At 41.9% G+C, this 26,251-nt stretch overlaps 1 protein-coding gene across 8 annotated transcripts in view; it reads right to left on the bottom strand.

Annotated features, from left to right (window-relative positions):
* The window catches only part of LOC119224816 (NACHT, LRR and PYD domains-containing protein 12-like), a 108,448-nt gene that overhangs the window by 27,790 nt on the left and 54,407 nt on the right, over positions 1 to 26,251 (bottom strand). Inside the window, exons 1-8 of one of the 8 annotated variants that reach the window (XM_062562537.1) lie at positions 7,984 to 8,102; positions 6,306 to 6,474; positions 5,749 to 5,931; positions 5,211 to 5,286; positions 4,831 to 5,056; positions 2,663 to 4,463; positions 2,399 to 2,572; positions 1,281 to 1,454 (exon numbers count right to left, since the gene is read on the bottom strand). The exons of 2 other annotated variants lie outside the window; for them this stretch is intronic. In XM_062562537.1, coding sequence (XP_062418521.1) covers positions 1,281 to 1,454; positions 2,399 to 2,572; positions 2,663 to 4,463; positions 4,831 to 5,056; positions 5,211 to 5,286; positions 5,749 to 5,931; positions 6,306 to 6,373 — 2,702 coding nt within the window. In that variant the 5' untranslated portion in view covers positions 6,374 to 6,474; positions 7,984 to 8,102. Of the gene's footprint in view, positions 1 to 1,280; positions 1,455 to 2,398; positions 2,573 to 2,662; positions 4,464 to 4,830; positions 5,057 to 5,210; positions 5,287 to 5,748; positions 5,932 to 6,305; positions 6,475 to 7,983; positions 8,103 to 19,744; positions 20,535 to 21,223; positions 21,271 to 22,951; positions 23,126 to 23,640; positions 23,815 to 25,664; positions 25,839 to 26,251 lie in introns of those variants that run through there. 5 more of the 8 variants (XM_062562536.1, XM_062562538.1, XM_062562531.1 and 2 more) reach the window with 5 other exon arrangements.

Here is a 26,251-nt window from a genome sequence, read left to right as displayed (position 1 = left end):
ACTATTGTGGTGGAATTTTATGGATAATGTCCTTGTGAGAAATCAAAAGTATCACAAACTTGTTCATGATTAATTATTTAATACTAACTAGAATATAAAAAATCTGAAAGAATAAGTCATCAACACAAGCTGTCTGTGTCTAGCTGATAAATGCTCTTCTTCTGACTCAGTGGGTCTGCTGGTTGCTGCTCAGCAGGAAGTGAACTGTGTCTTCATCACAGCTTGTTGGATGAAAGCAGCTTCTGATGGAAACACTGAGACTGAACCAAACAGGAAATGTACCGAGGTCGGGTCTGGTCTTGTTGGAGGGACACTGCTCGCCGTTGTCATGTTGCTAAAAGGGTGAGACTTGAGACTCGAGACCTTAGACTCGCCCTGACGAGGCACCGCAGGGAGACCAAGGGCCCAAATCTCAATGTATTTTAGGACGCTGAAATTATAATGTCACTCATTAACTTCATCAGTGATTGGCTGACTGCTTCTTCTTCTTCCAGCCACCACTGACCACTCGTATCTTCCATGGAACTGTCTCTCAGTGCAAAGCACTAAATCCACATAAACTCCTTTAAAACACCAAACAACTGCTGTGAGGATCCATCAAGACACTTTGAACAGATTGTTTCCTTGAAGGTTGGTATTTTAATAATAACGTCTGGACTAAAGGACAACACACAGTGGAGGCAGATGACGATCATTGTGGTGTACTAAATAACTAGATGAGGCACTGTTTAACTGTTTAATAGGAGATGTCAGGACACGAGACACGAGGCTCGGCATGAGGGAAAATTGCTCGTTTTTCCTTACTTCGGACATGCGCAGAATACCCACAAACTAACAACGGCAAGTCTTCAGGGAAAACTTTAATGCACATATTAAATAGTACACCACAATCATCTAAACATCCAAGTGTTGTTTGATTAGAGCCAACAAACCTGCAGCATGACGACGTTGACTCACATCAACCCTCCATGATGCCATCAACGTGTCAGGAGTCACCACTGTCCTCTCTTATAATGTGGAAACAAGACACGACTCCATAGAAACAAGCCTTTCATCACCTTCCTCCCTGTTTAGGTTCATCCTGGCTACTGTTCCTCACTACTTCTGTCTGTATTGATGTTCTGATGTGGGACACAAACAGTTTGATGAGTCTCTGGTAGTTTGAGGTCAGCTTGGTGTCTCAGGGTCACATTAACCAGACTGACAGTGGGACAGAGAAAAGGTTTCCAGCTCTCCCTCCTCTACCAGACTGATGGTCTGTGGCTGCAGCCTCTTCATACCTGAGAGTCTCCAGTCTCCAGTGTGGATCCTCTAGTCCAGCAGAAAGCAGCTTCACTCCTGAGTCTCCTGGATGGTTGTAGCTCAGGTCCAGCTCTCTCAGGTGGGAGGGGTTGGAGCTCAGAGCTGATGCCACAGAAGCAAAGCCTTCCTCTGTGATCAGACAGCCTGACAGGCTGCAGACACACAACAACACACATGTCACATGATGTGAGGGAGCTGTGAAGGCTGGAAGGTCACTGCAGTACTGAGATACTGTCGGCTACTGAGGGGTCACATGATCATTGTTACTGACTTGTCTTTTTAGTCTCGACCAAACACCCACTAATGTACATCAACAATTTAATAACATTTCTGATAACTATGACTGATAACTACCTTGTGTAAACACTAACAAACCGTTGCACTAACAAATCGTAGAACTTAAATTGTACTTATAATGGCACTCTTCTATAACATGTTTTGAAACTGCTTATTTGATGAAAATTGTACTTTCTTGTTACTTGTTCTTCTGAGTTTGTATCTCTATGTGGAAATGCACTTATTGTAAGTCGCTTTGGATAAAAGCGTCAGCTAAATGACATGTAATGTAAACTATGAGTGAGCTCCAAAATGTCGATTTGTAAATTGTTCAAAATGTTCAAAATAAACTCTACAACTGTGATTCTCAACCATAGGGCCGCGGCCCCAGATTGGGCCACGAGCTCCACCTAGAGGGCCGCAAAACACTTTCCATTTGTACCCGTGTGCCGCAGGAATTTTTAAAAGAAAGGAAATTGGGCAACAGATGCAGAATATTTTCATTTGCACATTATTTGATTTTCTTTACATTTTATTTAATATTGTATTACTCCATGTAATTAATTTATTACATGGCTCAGGCCTTTCAAATGATTATTATTTAGTTAATCCAATACAGTGTTAATATTTGAATGGACCCGAGGCTATTTTGTACTTAAAAAGTTGGAAACCGAGGTTAAAACGTTTAAGAGCCCCTGCTCTACAACATGTTAATGGAAATATTTCAAATATATATTTATATGTTTGATTTAAATTGTTCAAGCAGAAAGAATCGTATATGCACCATTGATCTAAATAAAAACATTGATTAAATCCTGACCTGAGAGTCTCCAGTTCACAGTGTGGACTCTTCAGTCCAGCAGACAGCAGCTTCACTCCTGAATCCTGCAGGTTGTTGTCAGTCAGGTCCAGATCTCTCAGACTAGAGGACTGGGAGCTGAGGACTGAGGACAGAGCTTCACAGCTTCTCTGTGAGAGGTTACAGCCACTCAGTCTGAAAGTACAACAATAAAGAAAATCTCAACATCAAAAAGATGGCATCATGTTTAAGTTCTGATATATTAATCAAACTCTCTGTACTTACAGAGCTTTGTTGGAGGCTTTGACCACTGGCAGCAGCCTCAGAAGAGCCTCCTCTGAAGCATAGTATTTCTTCAGGTCAAACACCTCCAGATCTTCTTCTGATGACAGTAAGATGAAGACCAGAGCTGACCACTGAGCAGGAGACAGTTTATCTGTGGAGAGACGTCCTGAACTAAGGGACTGTTGGATCTCCTCCACTAGAGAACCATCATTTAGTTCATTCAGACAGTGGAACAGATTGATGCTTTTCTCTGGAGACACATTCTCACTGATCTTCTCCTTGATGTACTGCACTGTTTTCTTATTGGTCTTTGAGCAACTTCCTGTCTGTGTCAGCAGACCTCGTAGTAGAGTCTGATTGGTCTTTTGAGAAAGACCCAGGAGAAAGCGGAGAAATAAGTCCAGGTGTCCATTAGGACTTTGTAAGGCCTGGTCCACAGCACTCTGGTAGCGATGTTTTGGTTTAGGTTTGTCGCCAAAGACTTTAGACACCGGGGAGGTTGTTGGTTCTTCTGACAGCAGATTGACCCCAGAGCTGAAGAAGGTCACATGGACATGAAGAGCAGCCAGAAACTCCTGAACACTCAGATGGACGAAGCAGAACACCTTGTCCTGGTACAGTCCTCTCTCCTCTCTAAAGATCTGAGTGAACACTCCTGAGTACACTGAGGCTGCCCTGATATCGATGCCACACTCTGTCAGGTCGGATTCATAGAAGATCAGGTGGCCTTTCTGCAGCTGATCAAAGGCCAGTTTTCCCAGAGACTTGATCATCTTCCTGCTCTCTGGACTCCAGTGTGGATCCGTCTCTGCTCCTCCATCGTACTTGACCTTTTTCACTTTGGACTGAACCACCAGGAAGTGGATGTACATCTCAGTCAGGGTCTTGGGCAGCTCTCCTCCCCCTCTGGTCTTCAACTCCACTTCCAGAACTGTAGCAGTGATCCAACAGAAGACAGGGATGTGGCACATGATGTGGAGGCTTCTAGAGGTCTTGATGTGAGAGATGATCCTGTTGGTCTGCTCCTCATCTCTGAACCTCTTCCTGAAGTAGTCCTCCTTCTGAGGGTCAGTGAACCCTCTGACTTCTGTAACCATGCCAACACACTCAGGAGGGATCTGATTGGCTGCTGCAGGTCGTGTGGTTATCCAGAGGCGAGCAGAGGGAAGCAGCTTCCCCCTGATGAGGTTTGTGAGGAGCACGTCCACTGAGGCCGACTCTGTGACATCAGTCAGGATCTCATTGTTGTGGAAGTCCAGAGGAAGTCGACACTCATCCAGACCGTCAAAGATGAACACAACCTGGAACTCTTCAAACCTGCAGATTCCTGCTGCTCTGGTTTCACTGAAGAAGTGATGAACAAGTCCCACCAAGCTGAACTTCTTCTTCAGCACATTCAGCTCTCTGAAGGTGAATGGAAATGTGAACTGTATGTCCTGGTGGTCTTTGTCTTCAGCCCAGTCCAGAGTGAACTTCTGTGTTAAGACTGTTTTCCCAATGCCAGCCACTCCCTTAGTCATCACTGTTCTGATTGGTTCCTCTCCTCCAGCTGAGGCTTTGAAGAGGTCTTCTTGTCTGATGGTTGTTTCTGGTCTGGCTGGTTTCCTGGATGCTGTTTCAATCTGTCTGACCTCATGTTCTTCATTGACCTCTGCAGTCCCTCCCTCTGTGATGTAGAGCTCTGTGTAGATCTCATTCAGAAGGGTTGGGTTTCCTGCTTTAGCGATGCCCTCAAACACACACTGGAACTTCTTCTTCAGGTTGGATTTGAGTTCACGCTGACAAACTGCACCATAAAGTCCTGAATGCAGACAACAAAGTAGATCAATGAGTCAAAGAATATATTTCAACATGTCCTTTTCTCAGATAATGACTCCATGAATACATTCTGTCCATCTCTTGAGACACCAGTGAAGGTCTCATTCATCAGCATGGTAAGTCAACCCATTGACCCTTTTAACATAGATTTAACACACATTTCCTTTTAGCAAAACGTATGGTCCCCCATCTTAGATGTCTGGCAAATTATTTTTATTTTTATACAGAACTGCCTACTTGTTTTAATTTTCTTCTTTTAAACTGTAGCCCATTGAGATCCCCCGATGTAAACTACAAATAAAATGTATTATTATTATTAATTCTTTATGGAAAACCTGAAACACTCTTACTGCTCTGCAGACGCTCAGCCAGCTCCTCCTGCTTCATTCTCCTCAGAAAGTGCACTGAGATCTTCCGAAATGCCTCTCTGCTCCTCCTCTGCTCTTCATCCTCGCCATCCAGCACCTCTTCATCCTCCCTCTGACTCTCTAAGCATTCTGGGTAATCTGAACTCACAATCTTCTGGATTTTCTTCAGTTCGGTCTTCACAAAAGTGAGGATGTTCTCATCCAGCAGCTGAAACAGAACATTCTATGAATGACACAAACTAGAACCATGGAAGCCACCATCAGCTCCATGTTGGACAGACTGACAATCCACTTGTCTACAAAGTGCAGCATGGAGATGATGGTGAACTGAGAGATGTTAAAGTAGTTGTTCATGTACACACCATGAAGATGGAGTCCAGGTGTGTTTGATTCTGGGCAGACTGACCTGTGGGAACCTCTGAGCTCTCCTGATTGTCTCTGTAGAGGAACATGAACATGAACAGGAACATGAACCATAGTCCGTCCCCTGACCTCCAGAAGTCTCCTTAGATCTTCTTTAACTAGTCTTTGGATCGTTTCACAGTCTACTGACGATACTTTCTCTAAACCTCTGCATGGAGTCCAGAGACCACGTCAGCTGGTCTACAGAGCACTCAATTTATTCTTATCACATGTTCAGTCCCAGTATCTGTCTCCAGAAACCTGCAGCTGTCTCAAGATGTGACCTCTCCTGATCCTGATGTGGAGGCACTAGCTGACATTGTGTTTACATCAGAGAATGTTTACAGTTAATGATTCACACTTAAACACACACAGACCAGTTAGATAAAGATAATGAGTTCTGTTATGATTGATTGTCATGTAAACAATACTTGCCCAAAAATTTCTGTCATTCATATCTAAGAATCAGAACAGTTCTTCATTTGTTTAAGAACTTACTCTGGGTCATAAGAACAGCGTCCATCTTTGAAGTCAATCCCATAACCCATAGACTGATCATCTTTGAAGTGTAGAGGAGGACCCATAGACTGATCATCTTTGAAGTGTAGAGGAGGACCCATAGACTGATCACTCTTCATGGACACACAGCTGGGTTCAGGAGACTTTCTTCGCTGAAGTGAACTGAAAGAAACACTGAGATTACATCATCACATCATCATTTAATCATGAAGCATCAGCTCACATGGTGTCCGTCCTCACAGAGACCAAAACAGGGTAAAGGTCCATGAAGTGAGGTCTGAATGTGGACCACATGACTCCCTGTAGTGGTCTAGGTCTACTGGTCCTGCTGGTCCCACTCAGAAGCAACAGCTCAGTCTCTCAGTTCAGTGTTTGTTCACCAGTCAGTTTGGTTTAGTCCCAACAGGTCTCACCAAGCCCTCCATGAATCTCTCCCTCCCTCACTGGACACTGCTGAAGGGCCCTGGAGCAAGAAACCCAGAACCTCCACCAGAGAGTCTGGTAGAAACACCTCATCATCAGCCTGAGACCCTCACCTTGCATCAACAGAGCGGCGTCCATCTTTGCAGTTCATAACATCCTCCATAGACTCGTTCCGCTCCATGGACACACAGCTCGGTTCAGGTCCCAGTTCAGGATCAAGTCAGGTTGCTAGGCAACTGATTCATAGCAGAGTCCACACCTTCACACCTTCAAAACAACCTGCTGGGAGAGCTCACACATTATTTCTCTTCATCAAACTCACAGAGCTCATTCACCTCAACCATAGGTGGAAGTTAACGAATTACATTTACTCGCGTTACTGTAATTGAGTAGTTTTTTTGTGTACTTCTACTTTTTAAAGTATATATTTTTTAAATCTGTAAATTTACTTTTACTTAAGAATTTTTTGTTTGAAGTATTGTACTTCGCTACATTTTAAATCATATCTGTTACTGAGTAAAAAAACAATGCAAAGAAAAAAATAAAAGGGAAAAAAAATGGCGCCCAGGAAACTAACGTCACTGCACTGATTGAGTGATGAGAACGAACCGGAAGTACGTATATTTTCACAGTAAGAATCGACGCAACCGTCTGTAATGACAGCGGTTACCAGGGTAACAAGAGGAGAAAAGTTCATTAACGGATATAAATAAATAATCCTGGTCTGACGGGATGTGTTAGCAGCAGTAGTTGACTACACTCTGATATTTATTGTCCACGTATTGTTTTGCTTCAGTGAGCAGAGCAGAGACAGTTTAAGGAGACGCAGAGTAAACGGTCCGCCACCGGAGTGCATACGTCCCCACGTCAGCGAACCGTCGGTCGGACCGCCAGCGCAACCCCCCCACGTCAGCGACGCCTTCTCGTACGTGGCTAACTGAGTTAGTCGGATCATTTTCAGGATGAGACGACGTATTTCAGGCTTTTTGGTTTCCCGAAGCAGGTTTGGCTGAATCACCATAGCAACACAGACCAAAGCGCTCTTCATCTTCAGATAACACAAAGAAACGTGGGGCTTTGTGCACATCCGGCCTTCATGTTCTGGGCCCACAAGTCACCAGAACGCCATCTAAAGATTCTGAGCACAGGCGTCTTCTGTCTGCTGAGGAAGTTTCCTTTAATGATGGCCATGAGGAAATGATTCTCTGCATTGAACCATCCCACTGTGCTGCCATGAAGGCGCCCTGGGAGCAGTTAAGGGTTGGATGTCTTACTCAGGGAGGCCTCGAGACGGGACATGGAGCCAGGGCTTGAACATCCAACCTTGCTGTTCCTGAGACACCCTCTCAAATCCTTCACCATGGTCAACCTGACATGTGGTGAACAGGTATCACCCAAAGCTGCAAACCTCAGGAAACCCTGACCGAGATTATTCACGGCTGTTGGGGTCCTTCAAAGAAAGTGAGATGGACTTAAAGGACTTAATCAGCAGGTGAGAGCAAACAGTGCGTCTCTCAGGTGTGTTTCAGTGCAGGAACAAAGGCCCAGGTGAGCTCTCTGGTCCCTGCTGGGTCCTAGTGGCCCTCAGTCTACAACTTTCCCCTCCTCATCAGTAACAGTCCTCACAGACCCCAGATCAGACTGAGCTCCTCTTCTTCATCACAGTGTCATCATTCAGACTAACAGCAGCTTCTCTCTGCCTGCTCACACAGTAGCCATCTTGTTTACCACCTTTAATCACACGTTCACAACCATTAATGATGTCATTCCACCAATCACAGCTCCACTTACTGATCTTGTAGACATGATCTTCCTCAGTGTGCAGCTCTCTTCTGTCCTCAGTAGGTCTGTAGAAAAGGAGCTCCGTGCTTCACTTCAGCTTCCATCAGACGGAGTGAAGTGACGCAGCTTGTTGTAGCTTGTTGTCCTTCATCACAGAGGGTGTGTCCTCACGTCACCATCAAAGTATGCAGTCCGACTGGTTACCTGAGTCTCTGTATGTGCTGTGTTCACAGGGTCAAAGGTCATCGTGAACAGAATCCTCCTCACTGCAAGACAAGAGTCTTTCAGGATAAAAACCAGCATCTGTGGAATAATCATTTCACCTTGTAAAGAGTTGCTATGACAACGGACTTGATGCTGTTGTTGGGACCAGATGGTTTAGAGGACCTGTGCCCCTCTTTGTCACCTGGTCTTCTTCTACATGTGGACTAGTAGGGAACACGTGATGAATCAGAAGCCTTTGTAACAAATGTTGTGAAGAGTTTATATTGAATAAAAACATTAACTCAGACAACAGAGTCTGACCTGAGAGTGTTTTAATTCTACACTCTACTTTGATGATCTGGTTGAACCTGTTGGGGAGGAACAACTTACCAACGTATCAGTCTCAAGCTGCGTGTTAAACTATTTACCTTCAGGACAAACTGCAGCTTCCTCAAGTACACGTAGTTACATGCAGTATTCATCTGGGGCTTCATACTACTTCCTCATCACAAGGCAGCTGGAACCCTCTGGCCAGTGATGCCAGTAACGCGTTACTTAGTAAGTTACTGACCACCTGTTTCAGTAACGATTAATCTAACGCATTAGTTCGTCCAAACCAGTAATCAGATTAAAGTTAATTGTCCAAGTCACTGTGTGTTACTATTTTTTCATTAATAGTAAAATATATATTTGATTTCTTGCGTCTCTGGGAGTGAAGCTACGTAGCCTGTGTGACAATAAAGTCACGTTTTCAGCCTGAGGTCACATGTCCAAACACAGACCCACCACGCAGCGACACAAACAACGATGGATTAAAAATGTGCCACGGGGTCAACGACCTGTCAGCCGCACCCCGACTCGACTTGATAAAGTGAGTGTTGGAGTAACCGGTTGTCATTTTGATGTTGTCGGCAGCTGCTGAATGTAACTAATAAAGTAACTTGTAATATAACTTAGTTACTTTTAAAATCAAGTAATCTGTAAAGTAATTAACTTCTGGTGAAGAAGAAGAGAAGAGCTGCGTCACTGTGTGACGTAGTTAAGATGGCGGCTAGGCGAGAATATGCAGCGAACACCTTAAGTACATGTAAAAGTAAACAGTTTTAATGATGGTGGCGTCTAAGTGACGGAAGCCTCCCGTCACACTTTAACACGGAAGCGCATGTAGATGCACAGACGTCCCCCTCGTGGTGAGACGGTGACACCTGCTGGTCACCTTTGACCCTGCCCGAGTACAACAACAATGGTTATGAAACATCTTACAAATACATCTAGATTACATTTCTTTAATATTAAATCTCTCTGTAACATTTTATTCAGGACATTTTCTGCCTTTCAATGAAGACAACTTTGCAGGGAGAGCTGCAGGAGAGAAGCCTCCATGATGTGGTTCATCTTGTGGTGGTTTGTTTTAGAAGATCTTCAACACATTTTACTCTTATAAAAAGTCAAATATTTTTCACCGTTTTGTGGTTTCGTATAAAGAGGTGGTGGAAAGAACATGTACTGTAGTAGATTCCCTTCTTGAGGAAGTTTTATTGAAATTCATTTGTTTTTGTAAAGTTCATCTGGAGAGTAAGAAGACGACATACAGTGAAGGAAAACGTTTTTATTAATGCATATAAATATGTGGACATCCAAGGCGCTCCATTAGACTTCTCCTTTAGTGAAGGCCTTCTAGAGATGGGCAATTTTTTCAGATACTGGTCCTTCCTACATTTGACTTGACCTTTTGACCCAATGAAGGGCCGTCAAACGTTAGACAGCAACACGTCATTGTGGTCTGCAGCAAGAAAAACAGCCCCAGATGATGTTTGTAAGTAAAGAAAAGTACACAATTTGGTAGATTGTGCAAAGACATCTTTATTTATGCTTACAACACTTCTGTTTCATTGACTTTTCACCAACTTAAATAGAAAAAATATACACAAAAAAAATAATAAGGGGAGGAATAAAGGAAGTTTAGACAAAAGAGGATTTAAGTGAGAAATGTGTTTGTAATCTACACAGAAATACAAATAAACCATCTGCATCTCTATAGGACCTGGTCTGTGTAAAAGTTCCTTTTACCCTAAAAAAACATCAAACGAAAAGGCAACAACTTAAATGGATAAATAGAAAAAGTATACACAAAAAAAATGATAAAGGAGAGGATTAAAAAGAGGATATAAGTGAGAAATCAGTTTTTTTAAATAAACACGTGTTGCGCAACCGGCGGTTGGAGTCCATTCTCCCGGTCACATCCCTCCGTGGGCAACGTTCACCATTTCACCACAGCTCGGTTTGCACAGGGCGCCATGCGTGTTTCATGCGGGGGCCACACCTCTCCTGCAGCTCCGGATTGCCCCCTCAAAAAAACAAACCATCCCAGTTCCGCGTTGCAGAGCCTTAAAACCCCTGCAGCGTTTCCTCCTTCCCGCTTTCCTTCCTTCTCTCTCCTTTCCTCACTCCTTCCCTCTCTGCAGACGCCACAATGTCCGACCAAGGCGCGTTAGGTGTGAGGTCAACAAGGGTTTCTTGTTTCTAGTTGTACAGAAGCACCTCTTCAAACAAGCAAAGGCACATTGTCGTTGTTTTACAGAATTATTATTTTTACTTTTGGACATTATTACATTATTTTTAGATTCCATTTTATTTATTACTCAGAAATTCTCCACACTAGAGCTGCAATGATTAGCGGATTTCCATCTGCGACGCGTCATAAATTCTAAAAGGTTTCGGAGCTACGAGGGAAAAGAAGAAATTTATCAAGATAAATATATTGTTGAGTATTTTATCAGCGGCATCATATAAACTCTGATACTAAAGCCTAAAGGTGATAATTAAAGCTGTGTTTCTTTCTCTTTTAGTACTAAGCAGCGTGTTTGTCCCTCAGAGGCTCGTGCAGCCTAAAGCCCAGTTTATGCTTCTGTGTTTTCAGAGAAACGCAACGACACAAAAGCCCCTTTTGTGCCTTTTCACCCCCTCTTGCGTGTGTCGACCCATTTTTCTAGACTTCAAAAGTCAAAAGCTCTGCGTCTGCTAACTACATCCTTTCAGGAGTCTCACATTTTCGGTTTCATAGCTAAATTCGCCCATTAATTAAACAAACATTTTTTACGAGAACATGAATCAGTTTGAGGTCAGTCTGGACACGGAGCATCCTCAACATGCTTGTTTTTACATGGATTTTATTGCCATTGAGTTACTTTTAAAAGCATATTTACACTTTTATTTTGTATTACTATTTAATGTATTTAAATAAACAACCTTCTTACTTCCTGCTTTGTGTATTGTGAGGTCTCAACTTGTGTCTTTGACTGGAAAAGGAATAAAGTAAATTTGTAGCCTGACGTATAGATTCAATGTAGAAATGTCCTCTCTCGAAAATGTGCAGCTCTCTCTCTCTCTCTCCTCCCTTGTTGTTGTTGTTGTTCTTCTTCTTTTGGTGTTTATTGGCGGTTCGCAAAACCATTAGTCGGTGCATTACCGCCACCAACTGGACTGGAGTGTGGAGCAGGAGATTATGCAGAACACTGAGAGATCTATGGAAGCCCATTTCCGCCACAAAAAAAAAAAAAAAAAGAAGGGTGAGAAAGTCGAAATTATGACTTAAAAAGTCGAAATTATGACTTAGAAAGTCGAAATTATGACTTAAGAAAGTCGAAATTATGACTTAAGATATGCGCATGCGCAGCTTCCGTGACGCGATCACAACGTCACTGGTTTTGCAATGTATACGCTATCCTTTGTGATGTTGATTCATACACGGAAATTAATACTGTTAGTAATCAGCGATGTGTTTTCTGTATTCCTCAAAGGGGGATGACGTTACAGCAACATCAACATAGCTACTGGTTTTTGAACCTACTGGTTTGGCTACGCGTGCGTGTTTGTTTTGCCCCGACAGCGGCAGAGGTTGTCTGCCTCGGTCACCTGATCCGTCACACATTCGCAAACATATTGCTGAAAATGTTCAAAATGCATCCCATATCCAATGCAGCGATTACGATTGTATAAGTGAGCACTACATCACTGCCACGTATAAAGAAATACAGAACATACAAGAACATACATTTATTAAAAGATCGCCGCAACCTGGATTCGACCCATGCAGTCGAGCAAAGCAGAAACACTTTATAAGACAGCGGCGCTACGCCGTCGGCCAACCGAGCTGTCCGGTGCCGCTGCTGATTTCAATACGTCTTATAAAGTTGCACATCGTCAGTGGCAAGAAAGCCTTTTGGTTCAGGGTGAGCCAAGACAACTGGTTTGGTGGCGTATCATGGAACACATGCAAACATGTGTATCGATACTTTTTTCGCGAGGCTGCAGCCTGGAACCACCGAAACATAAGAGGATTTTATGTTCAGACGGTCATACAGTGACGTGCATCACAGACATTTAAGAAAGTAATTCAAGAAAATATATATTAATGAAAGATCGCCACAACCTGGATTCGAACCATGTCGAGCAAAATAACAACATATCCAGGACGGATGCCTTACACCATCGGCTACTGCAGCTTAGAGGCTTTACGATTGTTTTTTGTACTTGTCAAATAATTGCACATAGTCAGTGGCTAGAAAACCGTTTGACCTTTGGAAGCTGCGCATGCGCATATCTTAAGTCATAATTTCGATCTCATAATTTTTATCTCATAATTTCGACTTTTTAAGTCATAATTTCGACTTTCTTAAGTCATAATTTCGACTTTTTAAGTCATAATTTCGACTTTTTAAGTCATAATTTCGACTTTCTAAGTCATAATTTCGACTTTCTAAGTCATAATTTCGACTTTTTAAGTCATAATTTCGACTTTCTCACCCTTCTTTTTTTTTTTTTTTTGTGGCGGAAATGGGCTTCCATAGAGATCAGATAAAATAAAATAAAATAAAATAAATAAAAACCCTAGATCCGTTTAATTAAATTAGTTTCTCTTAAAAACGGAATAATGAAACCATACGTTTTATCTGCTTGATTCCCCAGTAGACCTGACAGTGACCAGTCCTGGTGTTTTACCTTCTTAAGTGACTGACAAAGATGCTCCCTCTGTGTACTGTAACTCCTGCATTGTAACAGTACATGTTCCACAGTTTCTGGTTGGTCACATTGTGAGCATTTCCCAGTGGGGTTCTTGCCTATTTTATGTGGTGAATGATTGAGTCCTGTGTGTCCTGTTCTCAATCCAGTGATGACGTTTCCTTCACTTCTTTCCCTCCTTACCCAAACATGTTTTTGAATTTTGTAGAGATGCCTTCTAGTTTCCTGATCATCCCAGTACTCCTGCCATACGTTATTTGCATATGTTCTAATGCATTGCTTGACCTCAGATTTGCTTAATGGAACTTGTAAGCCTATGTTCTTAATTCTGAGCGTTTGTTTGGCCAGAATATCTACCTGTACGTTCCCCTCCACACCAACATGGGCTGGTACCCGGATGAATTGCGTGGTTTGACCTCTAATATCCATCCTTGTACATTATGAGAAATATTTCATTGATTATATCATTCCTGGTATTTGATCTACCGGATTCTATGCTGGAAAGTGCTGAGAAACTGTCAGATGCAATTTCGGTGTTGTTCATTTCCCTCTTATCCAGCCACTGCAGGGCCAATAGAATCGCTAATAGCTCTGTTGTATATACTGACACATGATCTGATACTCTTTGCCTGATGCAGATCTCACTCTCACACGGGATATAAACTGCTGCTCCTGCACATCCTGTTTTGGGGTCTTTAGATCCGTCCGTAAATATGAACGTAACGTCTGAGAAGTGCTGATGAAAATAATTCTGTACTATGCGCCATGCTGGTTTTTGCTTCGACTTATCCTTCAATTTTTGCTGTATCCTAAAGTCTACCTTTGGAGATGGGAATAACCAGGGAGAAATGGAGGAGATTGGGACTGCCGGACAATACTGTAGTTGACACAACCCTGCTTTTTCCGCCATTACATCACCTACCCACCCAAAGCTTGTGTGGTTGGATTCCCTACGTTCCCAGCAGTGTGTCAGGATGCTTTTGGTTGGGTGAGTTCCACAATGCCCCTGGAGATGAACCCAGTAGGCCAGCATTATTTTAACTCTTCTAATCCTCAGGGGCATCTCTCCCACTTCCACCTGCATTGCTGATACCGGAGATGTTGTGAATGATCCACTGATGATTCTCAATGCTTGAGCTTGTGTTGGGTTCTGAAGGCCGAAGGGGAGACCAGCTTCCCTTTGTTCTCGTCCAGGCAGGATACGGTGAATCAAAAGTCAACTAGCTTGGGTTTTAAAAATCAAAAAGTATTTAATAACTAAACAAAGAGTAAGGCCTACAATTACAAAGTGAAAAACAATGTGAATAGTGATATATTTCGCGAAATAGAGATTTCCCCGGCCAAGTCAAAAGTGACTCCTCAGGACGGCTGCAGGAAAAATCTAATCCTCTTGTTCCTTGGTTTGGTGATTTAAAGCTCGCGGGGGTTGTCTTCGGGGTGTATTTGAATGTCATTGGCTCCTTCAATGTATCTCCTCCTGGTCCAGCCTTTTCACATCAAGGTGTGAACTGCCACGTGTGACTCTGGATCCCCCTCTCTGTCTCTCTCTCCCTCACATTCCAATGCATCACAACATATAAGATCACAGTACTTAATGGTTTATCACAGTTTATCTGGTGCAACACATTGCCTCATTCGGCTGTCTTGCATCCAATTGCTAAATTAATACCTGACAGGAGAAAAAACTCCTACAAAAAACCCTCTCTGGGGAAAAGTAGAAGAAATCCATCAGGACAGAAATTAGCTTCTGTCCCCAGGTTTTAACATTACATCATGACAGGATGTTAATGTGTACAGTATTTATATGATTTATATGACTTTAAATTGTTATTGTCTATAATACATTCACTTTATTTAACATACAAATGTAATATCTACTATCTAACATCAAACAAACTACAATTCTATACTAACCATTGTTACATGTAACATACTTCCCACCGCTAGGGGTGCACTTCTACTTAAATTAAACACTTGCAGTGCGTCCAATTTCTTGAGGTTTGTTTCTGCTGCTGACATGTAAGCTACACACCCACAGTCAAGGACAGATCTCATGAGGGCCCAGTATATATCTTGGAACGATGCTCTACTTGCTCCCCACTCCCTTCCTGTCAAACACCGGAGTATGACTTTTTTACATTTATTCTTGACCTTGTCTAAATGTACGTTCCATGTGAGCTTTTCATCGAACCAAATCCCCAGAAATCTGACAGTTTTAACTTGCTCCAGATTTTCATTATACAATTTTAGGGCGATGGGCGCGATCTTACGCCTACAGACAGCTTGAATCCCCATTTGCTGACCCATTCCTCCTCCACCGCTATTGCAGCTTGCATTTTGCTCTTAACGAATGATACATTACGGCCTCTTACCCAAAGTGCTCCGTCATCTGCGTACATAGACCTTCCTATGTTCTCCTCAACCTGAGAGAATATATCATTTATCGTTATATTAAATAATACCGGACTACATACACTACCTTGCGGCGTTCCATTATCCACATTATATATATTTGAATATTCTGTATCTACTCTTACTTGTATTTTCCTATCACGTAAAAAGTCCTTCACCCAGTTAAATACCCTGCCACCTATTCCCATTGAATTCAACTTAATTAGTAACCCTTCGTTCCACAGCATATCATATGCTAATTGCTCTTCTCAGTTCAAACATCCTAAACGGCAGGTCTATCGGGTCTTCTGATTCCTCTTTCTTCTCTAGTATTTTGGAATTCTCCAAACATGCCTCATCCCTCCAGTGTCTGGCCTCATCGGTTAGGTTGTCAGAGCTGTGCACCTTCCTGAACGTGTGTGCTAGAAGTTCAGCCTTTTCTTTACTGCTGACCGCCATTTTGTCCCCACTGTTCATCACTGGTAACTTATAATTCCTTCTGACCCCCCCCATTCTCCTGATCATGCCCCACACGTCTGACAGCTGGACCTTTCTTCCAATGCTGCGACAATATTGCCTCCAGAATGTGTGTTTTTGGGTTCTTATTGTTTTCCTTACTATTGCCTGTGCCCTCTTATAATGGATCAACGCCTCCTGGGAATGAAGTGGTTTCATTTTCCTGAATGCCTTATTTCTGTTTTTCATAGCTTTCCTACAGTCATTATTCCACCAGGGAACATTCTTGGTACGTTTGGTTCCTGCACTTTTAGGGATTGTCTCCTCAGCAGACCGAATTATTTCATGAACTAATTCACCATTAAATATATCCATATCCATTTGATAACCTTCTTTAATTCCCCCACATCTTGTTGCACTTATTTCTTTGTAACTATCCCAATTATCCCAATTTCCTCTCTCTTCTCATAATGCATTGTTTCCCCAACTTTAGTCACTACGGGGTAGTAGTCGCTGCCCATTGTCGTATGTTCTAGCCCTCTCCATGTGCTTACACCTGCTAAAGTACTGTTTACCAGTGTTAGGTCAAGTGCTGCCTCTGTATTTTGTATACTATTATATCGTGTTCCTTCCCCATTATTGAGACACACCAAACCGTGATCATCTAAAAATTCTTCCACCTCAGCACCATTTGTATCTGTGCTCTTGCTTCCCCATGATGTATTATGTGAGTTGAAATCCCCACACCATATTACATTGATTTGTGCTGCTCCCTTTACCTCCTCTAATATGCCTTTGCTTATCTTCCCACATGGATTATAAAAGTTAATTCTATCTATATCGCCTCTTTCAGTCCACACCTTAACCACAGTTGATTCATGCTCCGTGTTTACCTGCTTTATCTCATAACTCACCTCATTCTGTATGAATGTTGCTGCTCCTCCACCTTTGCCAGATTCCCGATCTCTTCTAACAACAGAGTGCCCTTTAATCCCAAAATCCCATTGTGGTTTTAACCATGTCTCTTAAATACATATTACATTAGGTTTCTCAATTAAATTATCTGTGTCTTTTTTAAACTCCTGTCCATTTGCTGTTAAGCTTTTCGCCTTCCATTGTAATATCATGAGCACCATTAGGAAGATCCAGCCCATGTCTGAGATGGTTGTGTTTCTTCATCTAGTGTGTCTCTGTTTCCCACTTTAGTCCTTCCACTTCCAAGTACTTTTCATCAGATCTGATAATTATTTTAATCCTTTCGTTGCGGCTTTTTGTCTGTGCCGAACAATTAATAACTTGCGCCACAAAGAGCACAAAGTCACTCTTTTTAACTAGCAGCGTTTCCTCCTTCAGTTTGTCGCATCCTTCACATTTCTCCCGGCCTTTGTTTTATTTTCCCTTGTTACCTGTGTGTCCCCTGAAACCTTCTTTGCTGCCTCTGCATAACTGATTCCTGACACACTTTGACTCGCTGTACCTGTGCTGCTCTTTTGTTCACCTCACACCCACCGCACGCTGAGCTGTGCAACATTTCAGCTTTGCTCCTTTGGCACATTTGCTGTACTCCTGGTCTCCTCCGCATCTTCCACACCTTTGGTTTCCTTTACACACAGCCGCCACATGTCACAATCTCTGACACTTGTAACATCTGAGTGGAGGGGGGATGTACGGCCTGACCTCATAACACAAGTATCCAATATAGATTGTTTCCAGTAGTTTCCCCTCCCCAAAAGTGATCAAGACTGAAAGGCTGTCACTTTTAATCCCATTTCTGTTCGATTTAATCCGTTTGACCTCAATTATTTTTGCATTACTTACGTTTGTTTTAACATCGTCCTCGGATACATTGACTGGGACTCCTGAGATGACCCCCCCTGACTAGTTTTTTGTCACCAGCCATGGAACATTGCACTTTCTTGCTATTTATCGTATTCATCCTAATTGCTGTCCCTTGTTGTCCTCCATCCCTGCACATTATCAGCAATGATCCATTTCTCAGCACTTTAGCACTCTTTATCTCTCCAATTTCCTTATGTATAGATCTAGTGAGCCGGATTGGACTCCACTCACCAAAAGAAGCCCCTTCTTGCGTCAATTTAACGATGACCTTGTATTCATCCCTCCTCCTCTCTGTTGCTTCTCCTCTATCAGCATATTCACTGTCATCCGATTGGTCACTTTGGATCTTTGGACGTTTCTTTTTCCGCACGGTCTCCCACTCTCTATCTTTCCCGCCACCTACTTCCATCTCGCCTGACTCGCTTCCTGCTACGTCACTTCCCTCTGCCACCTCCCGGTCCACGCCTCCCTTCCAGCGTACCACCCCGGAAAAAATCCTCCTCCCTTGTTGTTTGTGTCGCTGCGTTGTGGGTCTGTGTTTGGACACGTGACCTTCATGCTGAAAACGTGACTTTATTGTCGCATCTACGTGGCTTCACTCCCAGAGACGCATGGAATCAAATTTATAATTTAATTATTTTAATGACAAAATAGTAAAGCACAGTGACTTTGACAAGTAATTTTAATCTGATTACTGGTTTGGACGAACTAACGAGTTAGATTACTCGTTACTGGAACAGAGGTCAGATTACAATAATCACTGATAATCATATTATACTTAAAGTTCAAATCAAGTTCTGAAATTTTATGTTTAAATGTGCAAATGAGACATTATCTAACGGAATCACTTTTGTGAATTTAGGAGAAATCTACAAACACAAACACACAAAGTACTAAAATAAACGAGGCTGAAATAAGGAGTTATGGAAGAAAAATAGATTATTGATTGTAAATGAAAAGCTTGATTTTGGTAAAAGTGTTTTCTTAAAACAAAAAACTACTTAAACTCGTTGAGGATTAATTAAATACAAACTCTTTTTGTATCTGTTTCTTTAATATTGTGTGCCCCCCCTTCCAAACCAGTTTAATGTCAGTTACACATCACTCCTCCATCCTGAGGAGCAGCTGGTGTTCTCTTGGATCATTAGAAGCACATGAAGCTGTTGAAAAGGAGGATTAATGTCTCCTTTCTGCTCAGGTGAGTCCAATATTACAGGTAAACTAGAACCACCTTTACCTGTTTTATTTAAATAACCATCTGAAGTTCATGTGGAGCGTTCTGACTGTGAGATGCTGCTTCATATTTATTTCATGTCTCAAGTATTTTAGACAAACTGAACGATTGATTGAATCTATTTTATTTGATGTTGCAATGAAGAATTCACTCTGACACATTCAGATTCCTGCTGGATTTGTAGCTTGGGAGAACTTTCTTAAATAGATGCTGTGAGGTTAAAGGTCATCACTTTGGAAATTAAACATTTGCTCCCAAATTCTTTGAATGAATGTGATGTTTGTTTGGATCTTGACAATAAAAAGCACTTTGATTCCATGGGATCGAATCCCACTGAGGCCTCGTTCCATCAGTCTGACGTCACATGTTTAATGTTGAAGAAACACATTCACTTTCCCAGAATGCTTCACTTTGAAGGAAGAAGAGTTTATGACACAATGCGACGAGCAGAACACTGCTCATTAAATACTTGGTGTTTAAATACGTTAATGACACAGTTTCCAATAAAAGTCATTTATTAACATTAGAAAGATACAATTATATTCCTGTTAACCCAAAGTAACACATGAAGTGATTATAATATAGTTAATAAAAACCTGATAGTAGCTGATATCTGTCATTAAATCTTTTCTTCAGAGGTTAACTGAAGCTTTTAAAAGGTTCTTTTTCAGAACAAACCTGATTATGTGAAATTATATTTGATTTCACTGAACAGATTTTGAGAGATTGGAAAATTTGCTCAAAAAGAATTATACATTCATATTTCCCTTATATTTGTCATTACAAATGGTTCTTGAAAAAAACATCACCTTCATCAACATCATGTACAGACTGAACTATGTGGTGAGCAGAGAGGAAGGTTCTCCACCAGGAGGAGACTCTCCATCCTGCAGAGGACACAGAGACACTGAGGAACCAGACCGAAACCAGAACCCAGGATAAAGAGGTTCAGTGAATGTGGTGCTGAAGGTGTGGAGGTGGATCAGTGTGTCAGAGGAGACTCTGTAGAAGGACAGAGAGCCAGCAGGACAGTCCACATACACTGCTACTCTACCAGAGGAGGAGGAGGAGGTGATGTGTGTTACTGTCTTATTGTGACAGACATAGTAACCTTCATCAGTGCATATCAGACTCCAGGACTGATCATTGTATCCAAACCAAGAGTCACGACTGTATCCTTTCCTCTTGATTCCTCTGTAACTCACTGATACATGAACTCTTCCTCTCCACTCGACCTCCCAGTAACAGCGACCAGTCAGACCAGTTCTACACAGCAGCTGAGAGCCGTAGTCAAATCTGTCTGGATGATCAGGATGTGACTGAACCTCCTCCACACGTGTCACCTTCCTGCTGTTGTCAGACAGTTTGAGTTCTCTGTGTACTGTGTTTGTGTCGATTGTGAGTTCACAGGAATCTGATGAGAGAACAAGACACAAAACAGCTGCAGTTATTAATCATCAACATTAGGATGAACAAATAAAGAAAATAAGTTAATAAATGGGTTTATTAATTGATAAACTATTAAGGTGAGACTACAAACGAACACCAGCACACAGAATATGTGTCGATGTAATTAGGGATCATAGCTCCAAAAACAAGGTTACAAACGACACACAAGTATCAAAGAAGTGTTTAACCTGTTTAGTCAAAATGAATGAAAGCTGTTGGAATGAAGCATGAGTGACTGATCTGAAAGAATTTAACTCAACAAGCAATTTGGGTTTAACTATGAGGGGTAATTAATTAGTTTATTAAAGGCTAAAGGAAATGTATGAAGTAACTCCTCAATGTGTCAAAGAGAATCAGGTGACAGTGAAATGTTGTGAATGTGGGGGAAACGTTGGGGGCCAACAAGGAACCTTAAAGGTTATTCCTCCTCTTTTGAGCAACTCAAACTACTTCAAGAACACACACAGTGTTAAATGAAATATTGATCTGGGATAAATATGGATTATGCACTTTACTCAAATACAAGGGTATAAAGATTGTATATTCGGTTTGGTCTTTAATTTAAAAGAAGATGCTCATAAATGAAGATTTACAACTTAATTTTCACACAAACAAGTGGATTATAAAAGACATTTTACAACAAAGCTCACTTACACTTCCTCGGACCTGGTCTCAACCATCGGACTCCAGCAGGCTCCACCCTGAAAGGAGGAGCAGCATGAGACATGGACATCACATCACTCTCATACACACAGCTTTGTCCTTCAAGTCCACATGGACCACCTCTTCTTCTTCTACTGCAGTGGAGCTTCTTCTGATTGGCCGATGATCACAGCTTCTTATGTTCACTTATTCATCGTCTATTATTATTGTGGTGGAATTTTATGGATAATGTCCTTGTGAGAAATCAAAAGTATCACAAACTTGTTCATGATTAATTATTTAATACTAACTAGAATATAAAAAATCTGAAAGAATAAGTCATCAACACAAGCTGTCTGTGTCTAGCTGATAAATGCTCTTCTTCTGACTCAGTGGGTCTGCTGGTTGCTGCTCAGCAGGAAGTGAACTGTGTCTTCATCACAGCTTGTTGGATGAAAGCAGCTTCTGATGGAAACACTGAGACTGAACCAAACAGGAAATGTACCGAGGTCGGGTCTGGTCTTGTTGGAGGGACACTGCTCGCCGTTGTCATGTTGCTAAATGGGCGAGACTTGAGACTCGAGACCTTAGACTCGCCCTGACGAGGCACCGCAGGGAGACCAAGGGCCCAAATCTCAATGTATTTTAGGACGCTAAAATTATAATGTCACTCATTAACTTCATCAGTGATTGGCTGACTGCTTCTTAGACCCTTTGGGACCAGAGCTGAAACATCTGATTCATGCAGACAAGCAGAGAGGATGAGAGCAGGAAAAGTATCCAATTTGCGCAAATCTTAATTTACAAATATTATCAGGTTTATAATCCATGTTTCAAAAACACAAATATTGACTATTTGTAAAATGTATTTTTAATATAATCAAAAATCATATATGCACATATGCATTTTTTACCATCACTCAAGGGGGGGCCACGCCCCAATGCCCTCAATGGAGCAGCCACCACTGACCACTCGTATCTTCCATGGAACTGTCTCTCAGTGCAAAGCACTAAATCCACATAAACTCCTTTAAAACACCAAACAACTGCTGTGAGGATCCATCAAGACACTTTGAACAGATTGTTTCCTTGAAGGTTGGTATTTTAATAATAACGTCTGGACTAAAGGACAACACACAGTGGAGGCAGATGACGATCATTGTGGTGTACTAAATAACTAGATGAGGCACGCGTTTAACTGTTTAATAGGAGATGTCAGGACACAAGACACGAGGCTCAGCATGAGGGAAAATTGCTCGTTTTTCCTTACTTCCGACATGCGCAGAATACCCACAAACTAACAACGGCAAGTCTTCAGGGACAACTTTAATGCACATATTAAATAGTACACCACAATCATCTAAACATCCAAGTGTTGTTTGACTCACAAACCTGCAGCATGACGACGTTGACTCACATCAACCCTCCATGATGCCATCAACGTGTCAGGATTCACCACTGTCCTCTCTTATAATGTGGAAACAAGACACAACTCCATAGAAACCAGCCTTTCATCACCTTCCTCCCTGTTTAGGCTCATCCTGGCTACTGTTCCTCACTACTTCTGTCTGTATTGATGTTCTGATGTGGGACACAAACAGTTTGATGAGTCTCTGGTAGTTTGAGGTCAGCTTGGTGTCTCAGGGTCACATTAACCAGACTGACAGTGGGACAGAGAAAAGGTTTCCAGCTCTCCCTCCTCTACCAGACTGATGGTCTGTGGCTGCAGCCTCTTCATACCTGAGAGTCTCCAGTCTCCAGTGTGGATCATCTAGTTCAGCAGAAAGCAGCTTCGCTCCTGAGTCTCCTGGATGGTTGTAGCTCAGGTCCAGCTCTCTCAGGTGGGAGGGGTTGGAGCTCAGAGCTGAGGCCACAGAAGCAAAGCCTTCCTCTGTGATTAGACAGCCTGACAGCCTGCAGACACAAAACAACACACATGAAAATGGAGATGTGATTATGGGGGTCAGATCAGTCAGAATAATTGCAAATGCATACAGAACAAATGCAAAACGGAAGATTCACAAATGTATTCGATTTACAAATCCACACAGAAGGATTTACAAATACATTTCAATGCACATATCAATAAATTATTATACATTTTTGCGGAAGTGTGTGAGGGCTGGAAGGTTAGTGCAGTACTAGAGATACTGTCGGCTACTGAGGGTCACGTTAAAATTGGTACTTACTGGTTTCCAGTCACAACCAAACACTCAGTAATGTACAACAATCAACAATCTGATGACTTTACTGATAAATATGACTGATTTCAAATATTTCTATTTGTAACATTATATCCAAAATAAACTCAACACATTTATGGAAATATTTGGAGAATACAAATTTGATTTAATATCTTATGAATGTCAAAAATGTACCATTGATGTAAAAAAAAAAAACCACCAAGTGGACATTGATTGAATCCTGACCTGAGAGTCTCCAGGTCACAGTGTGGACTCTTCAGTCCAACAGACAGCAGCTTCACTCCTGAATCCTGCAGGTTGTTGTCACTCAGGTCCAGATCTCTCAGACTAGAGGACTGGGAGCTGAGGACTGAGGACAGAGCTTCACAGCTTCTCTCTGAGAGGTTACAACCACTCAGTCTGAAAAAATAACCAACAAGAAGAAATATAATATTCATTTTAAGATGAAATCCTCTTTGATGATGAGCTTGAAGTAAAACAATCAGTAGGAGCATAGCCAATTTGTTCAGTCAAAGTGTTTACAAATTGTAGCCCTGGGTGTAAACATTATTCCCACTAACTGATGATGAGGTGTCATTGCTCTCAGCTGGAGGAGAGGGAAGACGGGGCTGAAGTTTGTATCAAGAAATGACAGAATTAAAGGGAGGTAGAGAGGGCCGATAAAGAGAAAACCAAGAGAAGAGGCTGGTGTGTATGTGTGATTGTGTGATTGTGTCATTGTGTGATTGTGTGATTGTGTCATTGTGTCGGGCTACGGATGAGTCGTCCACAATGAGGACGTCACTGGGATTTACAGGACTGATTGCGTATCATCTAAAGGGGACGTCATCGGGAGGTGTTACTTTTTTGTTTGTCCCTGGATCGGACAGTTGGACTGGTAGTGAACTGGTAGTGAACTGGTAGTGAACAGGTAGTGGTCTGGTAGTGGACTGGTAGTGAACTGGTAGTAAACTGGTAGTAAACTGGTAGTGAACTGGTAGTGAACTGGTAGTAAACTGTGAGTCAGACATTCTTTTTCTTATGCCGTTTCTTTTTTATCTCTGCCGAGGCTCCGGAGGGAGCACCGCACAGAGCTACCCGGTCTGGCGGGATCACACGTGGCGTTTTGTGTGTATGCGTGAGGGGGGGTGTGCGAGGGCCTGAGACTGGGTGCTTGATCTATTTAACTGTTAACTGTTTTATTTGTACTGTCACTCTAAGAGTGTGCGTTATTTGGCGAGAGCCAACAGTAAACTATTTCTTCATTCTAACGTATGGTCCTGGGTCATTTTTATAGTATGAAAGAGGAATCATTTGTCTTGTCTACAAGGTTCAAAATGTTACTCAGATCCAGATCTCTCAGACTAGAGGACTGAGAGCTGAGGACTGAGGACAGAGCTTCACAGCTTCTCTCTGAGAGGTTACAGCCATCAAGTCTAGTGACTTGTTTTTTTAGTCTCGACCAAACACCCACTAATGTACATCAACAATTTAATAACATTTCTGATAACTATGACTGATAACTACTTTGTGTAAAACACTAACAAACCGTAGCACTAACAAACCATAGAACTTAAATTGTACTTATAATGGCACTCTTCTATAACATGTTTTGAAACTGCTTATTTGATGAAAATTGTACTTTCTTGTTACTTGTTCTTCTGAGTTTGTATCTCTATGTGGAAATGCACTTATTGTAAGTCGCTTTGGATAAAAGCGTCAGCTAAATGACATGTGATGTAAACTATGAGTGAGCTCCAAAATGTCGATTTGTAAATTGTTCAAAATGTTCAAAATAAACTCTACAACTGTGGTTCTCAACCATAGGGCCGCGGCCCCCGATTGGGCGACAAGCTCCACCTAGAGGGCCGCACAACACTTTCCATTTGTACCCGTGTGCCGCAGGAATCTTTAAAAGAATGGAAATTGGGCTACAGATGCAGAATATTTTCATTTGCACTTTATTTGATTTTCTATACATTTTATTTAATATTGTATTACTCCATGTAATTAATTTATTACATGGCTCAGGCCTTTCAAATGATTATTATTTAGTTAATCCAATACAGTGTTAATATTTGAATGGACCCGAGGCTATTTTGTACTTAAAAAGTTGGAAACCGAGGTTAAAACGTTTAAGAGCCCCTGCTCTACAACATGTTAATGGAAATATTTCAAATATATATGTATATATTTGATTTAAATTGTTCAAGCAGAAAGAATTGTATATGTACCAGTGATGTAAATAAAAACATTGATTGAATCCTGACCTGAGAGTCTCCAGGTCACAGTGTGGACTCTTCAGTCCAGCACACAGAAGCTTCACTCCTGAATCCTGCAGGTCGTTGTTACTCAGGTCCAGATCTCTCAGACTAGAGGACTGGGAGCTGAGGACTGAGGACAGAGCTTCACAGCTTCTCTCTGAGAGGTTACAGCCACTCAGTCTGAAAAAATAACCAACAAGAAGAAATTTAACATTCATGTTAAAATTAAATGCTCTTTGATGATGAGTCTGAAGTAAAACAAAAAAATCAGTAGGAGCAAAATCAATTTGTTCAGTGTATATAAAATATTTTGCTCTACGTTGCCCTGGGTGAAAATGGTCAGATTTACTAATTCAACAAAGTGGCATAAATTCACCATTCAACTGGCTGCTTGCACATTGACTACTGGTTATGTTTCATATCCCATATCATGTATTCTTTCATAATACGGGTTTCACAAACAGACGTTCCCCGTCTCCGGAATACTAAGGTCCGAAGCTCGGGATCTCAGTCACCCCTCTGCTGCACGTTACAGTGGTTTGTGCCACTCAGGATCAGCCCACTGAGCGGGCACGGCCACTCCCACCAACGCA

The sequence above is a fragment of the Pungitius pungitius genome, chromosome 5 (assembly GCF_949316345.1).
Source record: "Pungitius pungitius chromosome 5, fPunPun2.1, whole genome shotgun sequence".
NCBI lineage: Eukaryota > Metazoa > Chordata > Actinopteri > Perciformes > Gasterosteidae > Pungitius > Pungitius pungitius.
This window is presented reverse-complemented; position numbering and strand designations above follow the sequence as displayed.